Source organism: Copidosoma floridanum, unplaced genomic scaffold (assembly GCF_036245765.1).
Source record: "Copidosoma floridanum isolate Cflo_tuat_1 unplaced genomic scaffold, Cflo_Japanese_pri ptg000013l, whole genome shotgun sequence".
NCBI lineage: Eukaryota > Metazoa > Arthropoda > Insecta > Hymenoptera > Encyrtidae > Copidosoma > Copidosoma floridanum.
Window position 1 is genome coordinate 27,326,655 of NW_028321890.1, and position 14,944 is coordinate 27,341,598.

Sequence of the window (14,944 nt, forward strand, 5' to 3'; positions counted from 1 at the left end):
TCTCGCGCTCAGAGGCTTTTATTTTTCTACAACGAATTACGAAAACAATAGTAACTTGTATAACGGATTCTCTTTTTCATGTCTGACTGTATACTTTATCCTCATATTCATGAAGTAAGTACCCATTTCTGCATCTGTAAGCCAAAGTGACGAATTTCAATAATTTAGTCATTAAATTTGCCGAAAAAAAATTAACGAAAAGAATAACTGTTTTTGACTAATTTTTTTCATAAGAAATTGGCTCTATTTAAAAAAACAAACAAACTAGTACGTATACATAAAATGAATTTAAAAAATTTTTATAAACAAATTAGTACCAACATAAAAACATTGATACAACCGTGAAATTGCACAATCAAGATATTGTTAAATAATAGATTTGAAGAATATAGCGAATTCTGTGTATTCGAATAGGCATAGAAACACTGACTTCACTGAAGTTTATTAATGATAAAAGCGAAAAATTAAGAATAATAAACGATGTAGTAAATATTAAAAATTAGAGTAGTATTTACTATTATAAATAAATAATATATGAAAATTTCGAACACGAATGTGGTCTTTTTTTAAAATTTTCACTCTAAATGAATAAATTTAAGGTACAGTACTAAAAAAAACACTGTTCGAGTTAAAATTACTATTGTATTTTATTCGCGTACGGGTGATTAAAATTGTTATCGTTAGTCATGAAAACTAGTCAAGTGATATGCAATACGAAAAATTAGACGTATAACGAACCACATCTGTCAAAAATAATACTATAGATTTTTTATACTTCTGAAAATTCATAAGTGTTTGCTAAATTAAAAAGAGTTTGTATACCAGTTATGTAATATAGTAAATGTTGATAATATAAATGAAAAATTTTGAAATTTAATTGATTTCTCGAAATTTCTAGTTTAACTATTAGATGTTTGGATGTGTCAATATTAGATGGTACTTGAAAAAAAAAAAAAAAAAACAAAAACAAAAACAAAAACAAAAACAAAAAAAAACAAAAAAAAAGACTTTCGTGTTCGAGATTAAAATTTCTAACTGGCTCTATCGCTTCGCGATCGTCATATGTTACATTAACTTGTATTTAATAACGTACATAATTTACTACTTTTAAAGTATTCGGGACCATTCTCATACGATGCTACTTACGTGAGAAGAAAAATTATAAAAGAACAAAAATTAAACAAAACGTGCTAACAAATGGTAAAATACAAAAATAAACAAATAAGTTTTTTCTGCTGTATCCCACGCAATGCATACATACACAGTGTGAAATACATATCCACGTACACGCATCATACTGTTAAACGCATAATACATACGTCCACAGAGAGAATTAAGTATGCTATCAAAGCGCATGTTTAAGCAAATGATAAAACGAAAGTGTTGAAGAGACAAGTACGCGAGATGATGAGTACATGAAAAAAGATGTGTAAGAAACGAGTTGTACAGCCGCACATTTAACCAATACGCATAGAAAGTACGAAGCTTGGATTGTTGTTTGTTACGCATATGCAGCATTGCACTTATCCACGAGGTGGATGTCTTTTTTTTTTTTTTTTTTTTTTTTTTTTTTTTTTTTTTTCTCAATCATAGCCAGGCTGGCTAGGCTATATTATGAGATAGGTACAGACACCCATGTAGAAATGCGACTGGTGTTTCGCACGTTTGCATTATTACGCTCTAAAAACAAGCTGGACTCTTTCGTGATTTAAATGTAGTAATTTTTTCTTTTCTTTTCTTTTACTAATTTTCAATGATTATTAACTATCTGTTTTTTAATGCGTGATGACATTGTTTATTTTTACGTTTGGGTTTGTTTTACCGTTGAAATATTTTTTATTAAGATTTGAATAACAAGAAAGTATTAAAAAAAGTACTATTTTTATGAAATCACGAAAGCAATCATAATTTCTCTGAATTTTCTAATTTAACGAGAGAAATAATATATTGACAAAATATATTTATTGCTTGTATTATAAATAATTAAAAATGATTATGAAGGAACGTTGATTGTTCAGGAGCAATTATTTTTATGAATCAGTAAGGCAGAAATATATTTTTAATTTAAAAAAAAAAAAAGGATCAACGAATCGATTGTTTCTCAAAGTATGCATCGCATTTGCTGCTTGTTAATGTTTACAAAGTAAAAGAAAAAATCAGCGATGCAACCATATATAGACATCTATTTAGGTATAGTCGCAGTATTGACATCGACGCAATGACACAGCTCCTTCCATCTGTACATAACTGCAAATAACCCTCGAACGGATCTGTCCGATCGTCCACTTTATTTTATTAACACAACGCATTTCTTGTCCTTCGACTTGCGTTGGACGCCTGATATATTATGACGAAGAAAGTTTCGCACGCACGAAATGTTCCTCAAACCAGATACTTAATTTTCAAGCTACGATGCTATATGTGAACATAGATATATTTTGCGCACTTTTTTCCTCGACTCCTCATTTCCCACCGGGAACGCGTATACGCTTTGTTGTAACGGGAAACGATGAACCGGAAGTATCGTTGAGGTGCGAGTTACATGAAAAAAAGAGAGAAAAAAAAAAAGTATGAGCGGGAGAGAGATAAAGTAAATACTGGCGTATTAAGAATTAAAATGTTGTGTGCAAGAATATGTTTAAAAAAATCAAGTCTTTTAGTAAATGAATAACCCGATCGAGAGCCAATAATCGGTACGTCGTAGTGCAAATCCGAGGGAGAATGACAAATAAACACACAAACATACTTTGGCATGATTTTACCGCGTAGACTCTCTCCGTTTGTTTCTGAGGACAAAAAAAAAAAAAAAAAAAAAAAAATTCACCAATAATTAAAAACTGTAAAATAACAAACGTGTAATCTAATCTAAAAGCATGCGGCCATATAGATTACGAAAAATTACAATTACTTATAACTATTGTAATAATTATTATACTATAATTATTATTGACATTGTTGATGAATCTACATGTAAATAAAACAATAAAGAGCCTTTTTACAAAAAATCACATCAGTTGTCTGTATATGCCACAATCATAAATAAAAAAATAATCGCAAGTATTGTCGATGGCAGCTCTTATCGCTGTATGTATATGCCGAGTTGATAAGTAAGTATCTATAAAACCGCAGTGCCAAAGTTGCCGTGGTCTTGTTCGGATAGTGCGAGTTAAGATGTCGATTAGTGAGGTTATGTATTAAAATATAAACTGAAAATTCATCTCGTAACAGTTGAAGTTCCATAATTGGAATTTTTAATTTATCATTGCAGAAAGTGAATTTCACGTACAGAGGGCTCATAGTGCCAGTATTTTCTCCATTTAACAACGATGCGTATGCAACAAATATTTTTCAAAATTTTTATACATGTGGTATCGAGAGCGTGAGATGAAAATTGTTGTATTTTTAGAAACCGAAGTTTGAACTTGTCCTTGATTCCGGAATATGCGAAATTTCTCGCTTCGAAAAATGTCACTGGCATCCTCGGTACGTATACATTTCAATAATGATGCCCATAGTATGATTGTGATTGCAATTTTTTGACGTTCCATTCGTTTTCTTTCCTTTTGTTTTATTTGCCCCCAAAAAATCGTTTGAAATAAAGTTAATGGAACCACTGGAGAAGGTACGTCATTATCCATTGCCGAAAGAAAAAGGGTAGCAGAAGTTTGGGCTGGTGCAGTGAAAAAAACCAAACAACATTTAATGATCCAAGTTGGTGGAGCAAGTCTCGCAGACGTAAAGGAGCTCGTAGGTTTCTTTTTTTTATCTCTTTACTTATTCATTCATTCATTGGTTTATTCACTTGCTCGTGATATTTTGGACACTGGAAGGCTGCACACGCTGAAGGATTAAACGCCGATTCTCTTTTGTGTTTGCCAGAATTGTACTTTAAACCTGCTACAGTAGAAAAACTAACGGAGTATTTGCGAGCCGTTGGTGAATGTGCTCCGAAAACGCCACTGCTTTACTACCACATACCAAGTCAAACGTCAGTCAACGGTGAGTATGGAGTGCATCAATTGTTACCGATGTGGAATCGGTTGGACCGAACGTCAATTTCATCCTTTGGATTTTTTTTAGTTCACATGGGGAGATTTTTGGAGTACGTTGGCGACAAAATACCGAATTTCGCGGGTATAAAGTTTACGAGCAATGATTTGGACGAAGCTTATCAGGCCCTAACGGCTAACGGTCGTTTTGCGGTTTTTCTTGGCAGTGACGTGGTACGATAAAACATTCGTGGAAAAAAAATAATTAAATGTTCATGAAATATTTTTTATTACTACGGAAACTAATTTTTTCTCAAGACCATGTCAGCTGGTTGTACTTTGGGAATAAATTCGTTCATAATGACGAGTTTGAATTTCATTCCGGAGCCGGCTTTGGAACTTTTGGAGTTTGAAAAGGGCAACAGGGATTTGAGGGCTGCGCGGAAGAATCAAGAGTTTATTATCAAAACCGTGAAAGAAGTGACGCGTTACGGTACGTGCCTTTTATTTGCGAATAATTAAAATCACATTAATAAACTAATGATCAATATCATAGGCACTTGGGTCGAGACAATGAAAATTGCCATGAGTTTGACGACGAAATTCTTCATGGGACCCCCTAGAGCTCCACTTGCGCTTCTATCGAGAGAAGATGTCGAAGCGATGGCGGGAAAATTGATTGAAGTTGGCTTGACAGTGAATAAGACTGAGGTTTTAAAAATGTATTGATTTTTTAATTATATTTTTAATAAACGACACTTTACATGAAAAAAAAAAAAATTGTATTTTAAATAAATTATAATTCTGCTGTGAAAGTACTACTTATAAAAAAAAAAAAAATAAAAAAAATAAAAACATGAAGGTGACTCGAAAAAAAAAAATTTTTATCGACTCACAGCTTGCCTCTGCGAGTCCAATTCAATAAATAATAAACTAAAACCATCTATATTTCATTTTTTTTAAATTTAATATTTTTAAAAACTTAATGCAAAAATTCAGTAACGTATTTTATTTTTTTTAAGTATTAATTCTTATTAGACATCAATAAAAACGATGGCTCGTCTGATATAACGAGTGATGTTAAAAAAAATCTGCAAATCAAAAATAATTTTCAAGGCCACGACACCTTTGTACTAGATTTTTATACCACGAGATGAAATTTATACCACATCGCACACTGTTTACATAATACTCGAGTGCGTCTACATGCACGGTAAATCCACACGAAAGCATCCGGATAATTGCAATCGCTGATACACGAGTGAAAAAAATAAAAAGAGCTAGCTGATGGAATTCAACACTTGGTATATGTTTATTAAAAACTCGAGATTCTCATTAAAAATTCTCTTGTATGATTACATAAAAGAAAAAAAAAAAAAAAAAAAAATTCACGTTAACGCAGAGTCCTCAATATTTACGTAATTTTTGTTGTTGTATAATGAAAGAATGCTGGCGTCGAAGCAACATAAAAATCTAAGAAAGTGAATGACCAGCGGTAACCTAGTATAGCTGACGAAATCGCTGTGAGTGAAAAACTATATCAAATTAGTTAGTTAGTTAGTAGACGAACAAAATATATCAGATGTATAAAACCTTTTTGATATTATATACATATTATGTGCTTAAACGCACACGTGTACGGGGAGGAATGTACTGTCTTGAATTACCAGACAATCCCCGGATAGCGTGGCTCTCCTGACATCCTGTCAACTTCTTAATACTGTGACGTAAACTATCAAGAGATACTCGAGATACGTTTGTGTATTTTTTTTTTCGGATGCATTTACATTCGCATTTTTTTGCGTTGCAAAATACAACACTTTGTACTTGGATGACAGTGTTTTTTTTATGATTTCAAACTATATGTACATTTGTTCTCGGTGACCTGATAGTGTTTTTATTTCATTAGCGAAAACTTGAATGTATCTTACTCCCTGAACATAAATGTTTGCGATATTTTTCACACTTTGACTTATTTGAATTATCAAACATTAAAATAATCCAGAACTATACAACTATTGTATATTTTATAAAAGTAAAAAAAAAGTAAAAAATATTCAAAATTCATTTTTTCGTTAATTTTCTTTATTTCATGCATAAGTCTTTGTGTTTCAATAGAAAAAAAAAAAAAAAAAAAAAATTGAATACAGTATGTTGTAAATCTGTTTTTCAAGAAAATTCCTTTTATAGTCCTAGCCCATCGTGTATCTTTTACGTAATTTTGCATAACTCTTCTACTAAACCTCATGAATGTTTTTTCAATGGGTATTTTTTTTACAACGAAAGGTAACTCGCAGTGAATAAGACTTTGCGTACTGCTGTCTTCTCTCGGTCTCCTTCGTTAATGCAGAGGTAAGTATATAGTGGCAATATTGGCGAGTTCAATATGCCCGTATGGAAAGGGAAAAAAAGAGAGAGATAAACATGATGGTTTCTTCGTGGACAGTGCATTATTCGTCCGTGGACGTCTCAAGACTTAGGATCATCGCGTCGGGAATAAATATTAAAAACGAAAAGATGACGGTAACGGTTTAGCAAATAATGGTGGTGGTGTGTAATGTATACAATCAAGAAGTGATAATCATTATTGTTTATATATTTTAGCAAAATCCGATCATCAGCTTCGATTACAAAGGGCTCGTCGTACCTGTGTTTACTCCCTTTAACGCTGATGAGTAAGTGCAAAAAAAATAATTTGCTTTTTTTTCGTCAGTTGCTAAGTGTGAACAAATAAATAAAAATTGCAGAGAACGGAGTTTGAATTTAAAGATTATCCCCGAGTACGCGAGATTCCTCGAGTCCAAAAATATCAAAGGAATATTAGGTAACCCGTTAAAATATTTCAAACAATATTTATACTGTAATTACGTCATTTTTTCTCCAGTCAACGGGACTACCGGGGAAGGAACGTCACTCACCGTGAGCGAAAGAAAAGAGGTGGCCGAAACTTGGGCTGCTGCCGTCAGGGAGACAAAACAATTGTTGATGATACAAGTTGGAGGATTAGCTTTAAAAGATGTCAAAGAACTCGCAAGTGCATTAATTTTTAGTAACAGCCCGTATAGTTGTCTGGAATTTATTTTTTTATTTTTTTTTTATTTTAGTCAATTCATGCGGAAAAATTGGGTGCTGATGCAATTTTGTGCCTACCCGAGATGTATTTGAAGCCAAGAACGGTAGATGAAGTGGTCGACTACTTGAAGATAGTCGGTGAATCTGCTCCAAACACGCCCCTGTTTTATTACGATTTTCCCAGAGCTACAAGCGTAAACAGTAAGTGAAGCTGGAAAGACTTTTTTTTTTTTTTTTTTTTTTTTTTCATTGTCGAAGTATTAATTTTGTTGATGGCCGCAGTTGACATGGGACGCTTTTTTGAACTTGTCGGCGAAATGGTACCGACGTTTTTCGGAGTCAAGACCGATTTAGATCGAGCCCTACAAGCAAAGCAAATCAACGATAATCACACGATATTCGTTGCCGGAGACATGGTAGGATATTCAATAGTGATGAACAATATTGTAAATACAAAATATTTTAACTGATGGATGCGTTTGTCAGACAATGATAGGATCATGTGCAGCAGGAATGGAATCGTACATTATGACGAGCCTCAATTTCATGACGGAATCGGCCTTTGATTTGCTCGAGTTTGGAAAGGGCAATGTCGACTTGCCAACAGCGCAAAAGAGACAAGAGTACATTAGTCGGAATATCAGGGAAATTACACGTTATGGTAATAATTTAAAATATCAGAGTTAAATCATAATTTTTCCGTGAAACGTGTGATTTTTTTATATTTTCTGAACGTAAGTACAGGTTCTTGGGTAGAGACCATGAAAATTGCCATGAGTCTGACGACGAAATTTTTCATGGGACCCCCTAGAGCTCCGCTTAAGCTTCTATCAAAAGAAGATGCAGAGTCGATGGCTAGAGGCTTAAGAAAAATCGGAACGAAGACTGACACGACTGCGTTGATTGAAATGTACTCAAATTTATAATTTTTTCGGTTATTCGCTATTTTTAGTTCAACGGATGGATTTATTGCGTAATGACACTGTTGCTTTTTTTAGCTTCATTCATAATCAACAGTTTACAAAAATAACAGGAAAACTTGAAATTTGTGAAATAATAAATATCGACTCGTTAATTATCAAAACAATACAATTAACATTGACATAAAATCTAAAAAAATATGTCTTAATATTACTCTATGTTTTACCATGTACTTACTCGTAGATATTGGCACAATTGTCACTAAAAAAAAAAAAAAAGTTAAAAAATTAATGTGACAAAACTATTTACATTGCTGAATTTTGTTTTTCATGCTACTCTGATAAAATTGCACATTAATAACTTAAACAAAGACCTCTTTACATTTTTATTATCCAATAACAGTTACTTTAATTAATGTTTCTGGAAGAGACTACGAATGGTCTATATTACTGAAAATATTAATATTTTAAAATAAAGGAGAAGTGCTGCATAGAAATAATTTATTGTCAAGCGAACACTTGACCCACATTAATTGTTTTTATTTTTATCGTCCTGTATCAATTCTACTTAGTTTGGATTAAGCATCAATTGATTATTCAGTAAATAAAAGATTTTTCTTATATTATTATATATTTTGCGAAAAATAAATGCATCACGAGATAAAATAGATTATTTTTAAATGATGGTCGGTAACGTAGGAACTTACGGGTATATCCTCTGACGTCGTCGAAATTATCGCAACTGACGGCTGTAGGAAATAGGAATAACAATAGTCAAGAAAAAAAACACGATTGCTACTATTCTGAAGATACTGTGCATTCAGTTATTAAAGGTGCCGTTTTTATTTTACATTTAGATCGGGACAACTTCGTGTCATTAACTTTTAGCAAAGTTGATTAAAAGTGCTTTATTGTGATTGTTTAATCCAGATTAACCTCAACATTCGTTGTAAGGTTGTCACTAAGAAAACATATCTTTGGTGAGTTTGACAGCTGATGCTTTAATTGATTGATCATGTAAATAATTAACTGGGTTAATTGTTTATACATTTCTTTAGCAATATGGGGAGTAACAATTACAATTCTCAAGGTGTCGGTATGAGGTTTTCCCCACACAATTCAAAAAGTAAAACATGCTGTTGTGTACCAGGGTGCAAAAGTTATGCATCGAAAGATCCAACTCTACGGTTTCATGCTATCCCGAAACCTGGGGACAGCCTAGTCAGATACAGAAATTTATTTGACCGAGATGAACCAGTCGACAGAAACTGGCTTTGGTTGAAACGCTTAAAAATTGATCCAAACTACAATCAACACGCGAGAGTTTGTTCGTTGCATTTTGTAAAAGATGACTACTTTTTACCAGGTAAAAAAAAATTTGTTTTTTGCACTCCTACCTGATGCTCTACAGTTATGTATGTATAAAATTATTGGTTTCAGATATCCCAGCAAAAAGTAGAAATTTGAAGAAAACAGCAGTTCCGTCTGTTAATCTGCCAGGCAAAGTTTCTCAGATAAATGTCATGAGACAAGAACTGGCTCAGAATAGACTAAAAAGAGCAGAAAATAGGAAAAGAAAGCTGGACAATGAAAGTCAAACACTTAAAGGTGACAGTAAAAAACAAAAAATAAAAAATGAGACACCTAAGAAATGTATTCTTAATAATGCAGTCAACAATGAGTTTACAATTGTAGAAGTTGACAATGTAACAGTTCACAATGGAAAGATTAATCGTACAGAAAATCATCAAATTTCAGAAGAAAAACCAGTACAAGAAGAACTCTTAGATAAGTTTTCGAATTACTATAAAGATGAAAAAGATTTACAAATTATGACAGGTCTTTCAAGTTTCAAACTTTTAAATATGTTGGAAAAGATTGTTAAAGTTGTTGTCGCACATGCTGGATCAAAAACTTCTAAGGAATTACCAAAAATATCGATAAAAGACAGAATAGTATTAACATTTATCAAGTTGAGACATAATATTACCTATAAAGTGCTAAGTGTAATGTTTCAAATGGATTCTGAAGAAAACTGTAAAGCAATATTTCAAAATATGATAAGTATTTTGAGTACTGGCCTACGTTTTGCTATCCATTGGCCAAGCAAACAAGAAATTACAAAAAACACTCCGGAATCTTTCAACAGCCTTTCTAGCGTGAGGGCTATCGTCAACTTTGTTGAAACCAACATTCACAAGCCTAAAAATGTGTGTTGCCAAGAAATGTCAGATCCTTCAAGTGGAGATGAATACACAGTCAAGTTTATGACAGCTGTTTCTCCTTGTGGTTTTATTACATACATAAGTAAAGCGTTTTTAGGAAAAAGCACTGATAAAGCTATATTTTTAGAAAGTGGTTTTGTCAAAATGTTTGAGAAGAACGATGGACTTATGTTTGATAAAGAATTTTTAATTGACAAAACGTGCTTAAATTTTGCTGTGCAATTCATAAAACCTCTTTCTGCAACCGAGAAACAGGCCTTTTCTGGAAAAGAGGACCAATTAAATGATACACTTACAAAAGCTCGTCTTCACATAAAAAAACTAAATTGCCGCATGAAAGCTTTTAAAATTTTGAGTACCAAAGTTCCATCTTCCCTAGTATGTAGGATTGAGCAAATATTCGTCACTATTTGTGCCATTGTAAATTTGAACTCATCAATTCTCAAGGATAATAAAGTCAGCAAATAAAAGTAAAAAATATATATAAAATGTTAAATGTTATAAAAAAAATGTAATTATAATAATGATTAATAAAGATTTTTTATTTTATTAGACAAAAATTATTTTTCTAGGATGATATCCATATTGTTAGAGTAAATAAGCAAATTAAAAACGTATCGTCTCGTTTAAGAAATTAAAAATTAAAAAAAGGTTTGAATGAGTTGTAAAAAAATAATTTAACGTTATAATTTTCCAAATAGTCAAACTTAAACATGGTGAAAATTTATTAAAATATATTTTCTACTTGGAATAATTATGATCAAGTGGCAGACAAAATTCCTCTGGGATATTAATATGATGTATCTTTTCTAGTACTGTAGGCTTTGCAACAATATCAGGCTGAGGAAATAAAATTTTTTGAATTTGAACTATTTGATGTTTAGATAGCTTGATTGAATCGCAATTTCTATAAGAATGCTTGAAACATTTGTGGTCTTGGAGTGAAAAAGCTTCATTCTGATCTGGCACTTTTTCATTACTCTCATTTATTACGCATCTTGCATCTATACCAGACAGTAAATCCAGTTTATCAACATCATTCCTGGAATATAATTATGTAACTCAAAATAAATCACCTAAAGATCTACATTTTTCAATTAAGCAATATTTTAATGACGTTACCTATTACAGTATAACAGTGCTGCAAGAACGTGCTTGCACTTGTTTGATTCTGATTTGCAAGGGCACTTAAACGATTTGACGTTACCAGTATGATCAACCTCTCCTCTCAATTCCAGAATCCTCTTTAAGTTAGAAGCTTCAAGGCAATATACCACAATGTCATAACAACCATCTGTTGCTGATATTCTTTTACATTTTAAGATATTACTTTCATTAAGTAATTTTTCTCCTTCTACAAAATTTGGACTTGAGACAGTACACTCTCCAAATTTACAAACTTCAGCCAGTGTCAACTTCATTGTATAACATTTTTTGGCATAACTTATTTCACAATGGAGACGTTTAATACTGGAAAATATAAATAATTACAAAATTGTATTAAAATTTAATTAATTTCACTTATTTTATCACCACTATTTGTATACTTTATTATATTAATATTAATCTAAAAATTGAAGTTTTTGATTGCTATGCGATGCTAAAATCAAATTTATTTGATTTAGTACATCTATATTTTTTACCAACAATAGTACATCTATATACACGTCTTTCTGATTTCATCATTCTGGATTCTGGTAAAGAGAGCACGGTGTAAGATATACTTGAAAGTGAAGTTATGTGTATAACAATCATGAATGGAGTGAAAAATAAAAATGATCGTCGTCTTCACCATCACAAATTTTACATAAGATCATTAAGACAACTAAAGATATTTTATTTGTTTTTGATTAATAGCACTACTTAGTAAATATTTCTTCAGAAGTCATGTTGAATTCGTATGCTGAAAAAACAAATGGGACAGTTCATATTCACATTACTAAATAAATTAATAAAGAACTGGTCATATTTTTTTTATTTCCCTTAACTTTCTGGTTCTTATGTGCCTAATACCTATGTATATGCTAGCAGCCGCTCTTTGTGGCTACCAATCGGGCCAGACAGCCATCAGACTGCATGCAAGCAGTCATAAGCCAGAAGCGTGCCACAGATGGTGCCAGGATCGAACCATGCACGGAGTTTGTGGCACCAGAGATGGACCACATAGTTGCCACAAACTTTTTCTGATCGGGATGTAATCGATTATAAACCAGCCGCAACTAATTTTAAAGATAGAAGATAACAAGTTGATGTTGTATGTGCTTGCGGTAAGTGTACGATTTATCTTTGACCTGAAAATTGACCTCCAAAAGTATAGATTTTCTACTTATATGATTTAATAAAATCGACCATATAATATGGCACTACTCAGTAGTGACTATACTATAATTACTACACATAACTTCACGTATATCTTACACCGGGCTCTCTTTACCAGAATGACAAAATCAGCATTTGCGGAATACAGCAACAGTTGCTGCAGGCCGCTGATCAGCTGATCTACTGTTTTCATCCGTATTTTGAATTTATACGTGGTATAGTTAAGTAAACAAAATGATTGGTGTATTAGTTTTTAGTGAAAAGCTTTCTAAAGACTTTTAAGTTTATTTCATGACTTGATATTTTAATTTCAATTCATAGACAAAAATTGTAAAAAAATTCTAGCCTGTCAAAATTATTATTTTTCAGTAATTGTTAAAACTTAATTATTTCAGTTATGTGTGACAAAGATAAAGAAATTAGAGAGCTGTTATATGCTCTTGAAGAACCAGTGGTATTTAAAAATGTTTTGGAAACAGAGGGAACGTCGAAATGGAAACTGCTTGATTGGAGCTTAGAGGATCTTGCTAACAAACTCGAAAACCAAACCCTACCTTTTAGAGTTGGAAAAAATACCAAAACAATAGTAAGTTGTAATTAGGATTAATGTACATTCGTAAGCATTTAATGTGAAAGTTGAATTATTATAATGCACCTACAGAATCCTCAGTGGGAAGTTGATACGCCAATTGAACACATGTGTTTAAAAGAATTTTTAAACAAATCCCAAGGTATTGGCAACTTATCCAACTGGTTTTACTTTGACTACAAGTACATGCGTAAATGGTTTAAAGGAAAATCAGACATACTGGAATCATTAAACTGGAAAAGTTTTGGATTTGATTTGGATGGATCTGACTCAACAATGTGGATTGGTAATCGAGGAGCACACACTAACTGTCATCAAGATTCCTATGGTTGCAATTTAGTGGCTCAAATACATGGAAGGTAAAAGGAATAAAATCTCTTTTTGTATCATTCAGCAGTTAAATTAAAATCATAGAAATTAACTAATATAATGACAGAAAGTTGTGGCTACTGTTTTCCCCCAAATGTACAAATGTAATGCAACCCACAAGAGTACCTTTTGAGGAATCGACGATTTTTAGCAAATATAATTTTTTCACTCCAAATAAAAAAGAAATTGAAGCAATACAAAGCACATTAGGTAATGTAAAGATGATAATTCTTGAGCCAAAGGATGTACTATTTGTTCCTAAAGGATGGTGGCATTACGTAGAGTCTTTAGAAGTGAGTATGAGTGTAAATGTGTGGTTACCTGTAAAGGAAGACTGTTATTCAAGACTAAAAGAATCTCTAGTACACTTAATTGCAAACACTGTTGGTCAAGATGTTGTGCCAAGAACAGTTAATCAACAAGAATCTGACTTGTTGGAAAGCATTAAACTAGTGAGCACTTTACTTTTTTGACAAAATAAAGATTTTTGTAAATTCTGTACACATGTCTTTTTTTTAGATTGAACGTTCTTTAGCTGAATGTAAACAACCAATGTTGAAAGACAATCAAAAGTTGTTAAAAAACCAAGAAATGCCCAAGATAAATGATGATGAATCTGTACTGAAAGACTTGAATTATAAATATAGTAATTGTTGTTCAACCATTCCTAATTTAACAAATGAAAATATGAGTCAGTTTTTGAAAAAAAATAACATCAATACAACCAGCAATGTTGACAGCGAAGAGATCAATGAAAATGATGAAGCATCAACATTAGAGATTCTAGAAGCTGTAGTAGATGCATTTTGTCATCCTGATGTTACATCTAAAGTGTCACAAATTTTAAGGGACAAATTTATACATGAAAATATAAATATCTCCTAATTCTGTTTTTCATTCTTTGATGGGTGACAAGTCAATATTGCACTTTCGAATCAATGCTGTAAAATATAATACATAACACGAAAAAAGTATAACTCAAAATGATTCTGTCAACATTTTTTAAAATTTATACGTCAAAAATAACTGTTAAGTTAAGTGACAGGAGATAAATGTAAAATACTGTTATACACAACGAGCACACTCACCGATGATTCGCAATACCGTCGAATAATTGCTTTAAAGTTATCTCAATTCAGTTGCCAAAACATTGAAAATTGTCGAGAATCATATATTTTAACTAAACACAAAAATACTTAGTCACTTAATCTCGTCAACTAACTAAAAGATTTGTTAATTTGAAGCGGAAGAGAAGGAAATACACAGATTCCTGCTTGGCTTGTGATTGTGATTTTCTTTATTAGCCTAGCTCGAAATTCATTTTAATAAACTAAAAAAACACCATATTTCTTTCAAGAAATTTCCTAGTGACATTTACTAGGCTAGTGAAAATTCTCCGCTAACGTAGAATTACTTTCGACCCTTAAGTATTCTTTGTCCTCAGTCTATTGGAGCCGATCT

At 32.1% G+C, this 14,944-nt stretch overlaps 4 protein-coding genes and 1 long non-coding RNA gene across 6 annotated transcripts; 4 read left to right on the plus strand and 1 right to left on the minus strand.

Moving 5' to 3' along the window:
• Positions 1 to 3,142: 3,142 nt before the first annotated feature.
• Positions 3,143 to 4,740, plus strand: LOC106647355 (N-acetylneuraminate lyase). Of its 2 annotated transcripts, none has more exons than XM_023389754.2 (8): positions 3,143 to 3,186; positions 3,269 to 3,330; positions 3,407 to 3,483; positions 3,602 to 3,751; positions 3,880 to 3,999; positions 4,081 to 4,223; positions 4,308 to 4,482; positions 4,546 to 4,740. In XM_023389754.2, exons 1-8 carry the CDS (start codon positions 3,172 to 3,174, stop codon positions 4,716 to 4,718), a joined length of 915 nt encoding a protein of 304 aa, XP_023245522.1. In that variant the 5' UTR covers positions 3,143 to 3,171; the 3' UTR covers positions 4,719 to 4,740. The 2 variants fall into 2 exon arrangements, with proteins under 2 accessions (XP_023245522.1, XP_014219182.2); XM_014363696.3 differs by having other exon boundaries at positions 3,602 to 3,747; positions 3,831 to 3,999.
• Positions 4,741 to 6,458: 1,718 nt separating this feature from the next.
• LOC106647364 (N-acetylneuraminate lyase-like) lies at positions 6,459 to 8,357 on the plus strand. Its single transcript, XM_014363707.2, has 8 exons — positions 6,459 to 6,512; positions 6,594 to 6,664; positions 6,737 to 6,813; positions 6,874 to 7,019; positions 7,094 to 7,262; positions 7,344 to 7,477; positions 7,548 to 7,722; positions 7,806 to 8,357. The coding sequence occupies exons 1-8, from the start codon at positions 6,507 to 6,509 to the stop codon at positions 7,985 to 7,987; spliced, it is 960 nt and encodes a 319-aa protein (XP_014219193.1). The 5' UTR covers positions 6,459 to 6,506; the 3' UTR covers positions 7,988 to 8,357.
• A 392-nt stretch (positions 8,358 to 8,749) lies between these two features.
• Positions 8,750 to 10,686, plus strand: LOC106647283 (uncharacterized). Its single transcript, XM_089591370.1, has 3 exons — positions 8,750 to 8,961; positions 9,040 to 9,347; positions 9,422 to 10,686. Exons 2-3 carry the CDS (start codon positions 9,044 to 9,046, stop codon positions 10,672 to 10,674), a joined length of 1,557 nt encoding a protein of 518 aa, XP_089447496.1. The 5' UTR covers positions 8,750 to 8,961; positions 9,040 to 9,043; the 3' UTR covers positions 10,675 to 10,686.
• A 107-nt stretch (positions 10,687 to 10,793) lies between these two features.
• On the minus strand, positions 10,794 to 14,751 carry LOC149374978 (uncharacterized). The gene is made up of 3 exons (XR_016292966.1): positions 14,572 to 14,751; positions 11,329 to 11,676; positions 10,794 to 11,248 (listed from the first exon to the last, which is right to left on the minus strand). It is a non-coding gene; the product is annotated as an uncharacterized LOC149374978 (long non-coding RNA).
• On the plus strand, positions 12,911 to 14,368 carry HSPBAP1 (HSPB1 associated protein 1). The gene is made up of 4 exons (XM_014363595.2): positions 12,911 to 13,111; positions 13,187 to 13,473; positions 13,551 to 13,935; positions 14,003 to 14,368. Exons 1-4 carry the CDS (start codon positions 12,923 to 12,925, stop codon positions 14,366 to 14,368), a joined length of 1,227 nt encoding a protein of 408 aa, XP_014219081.2. The 5' UTR covers positions 12,911 to 12,922.
• Positions 14,752 to 14,944: the final 193 nt, after the last annotated feature.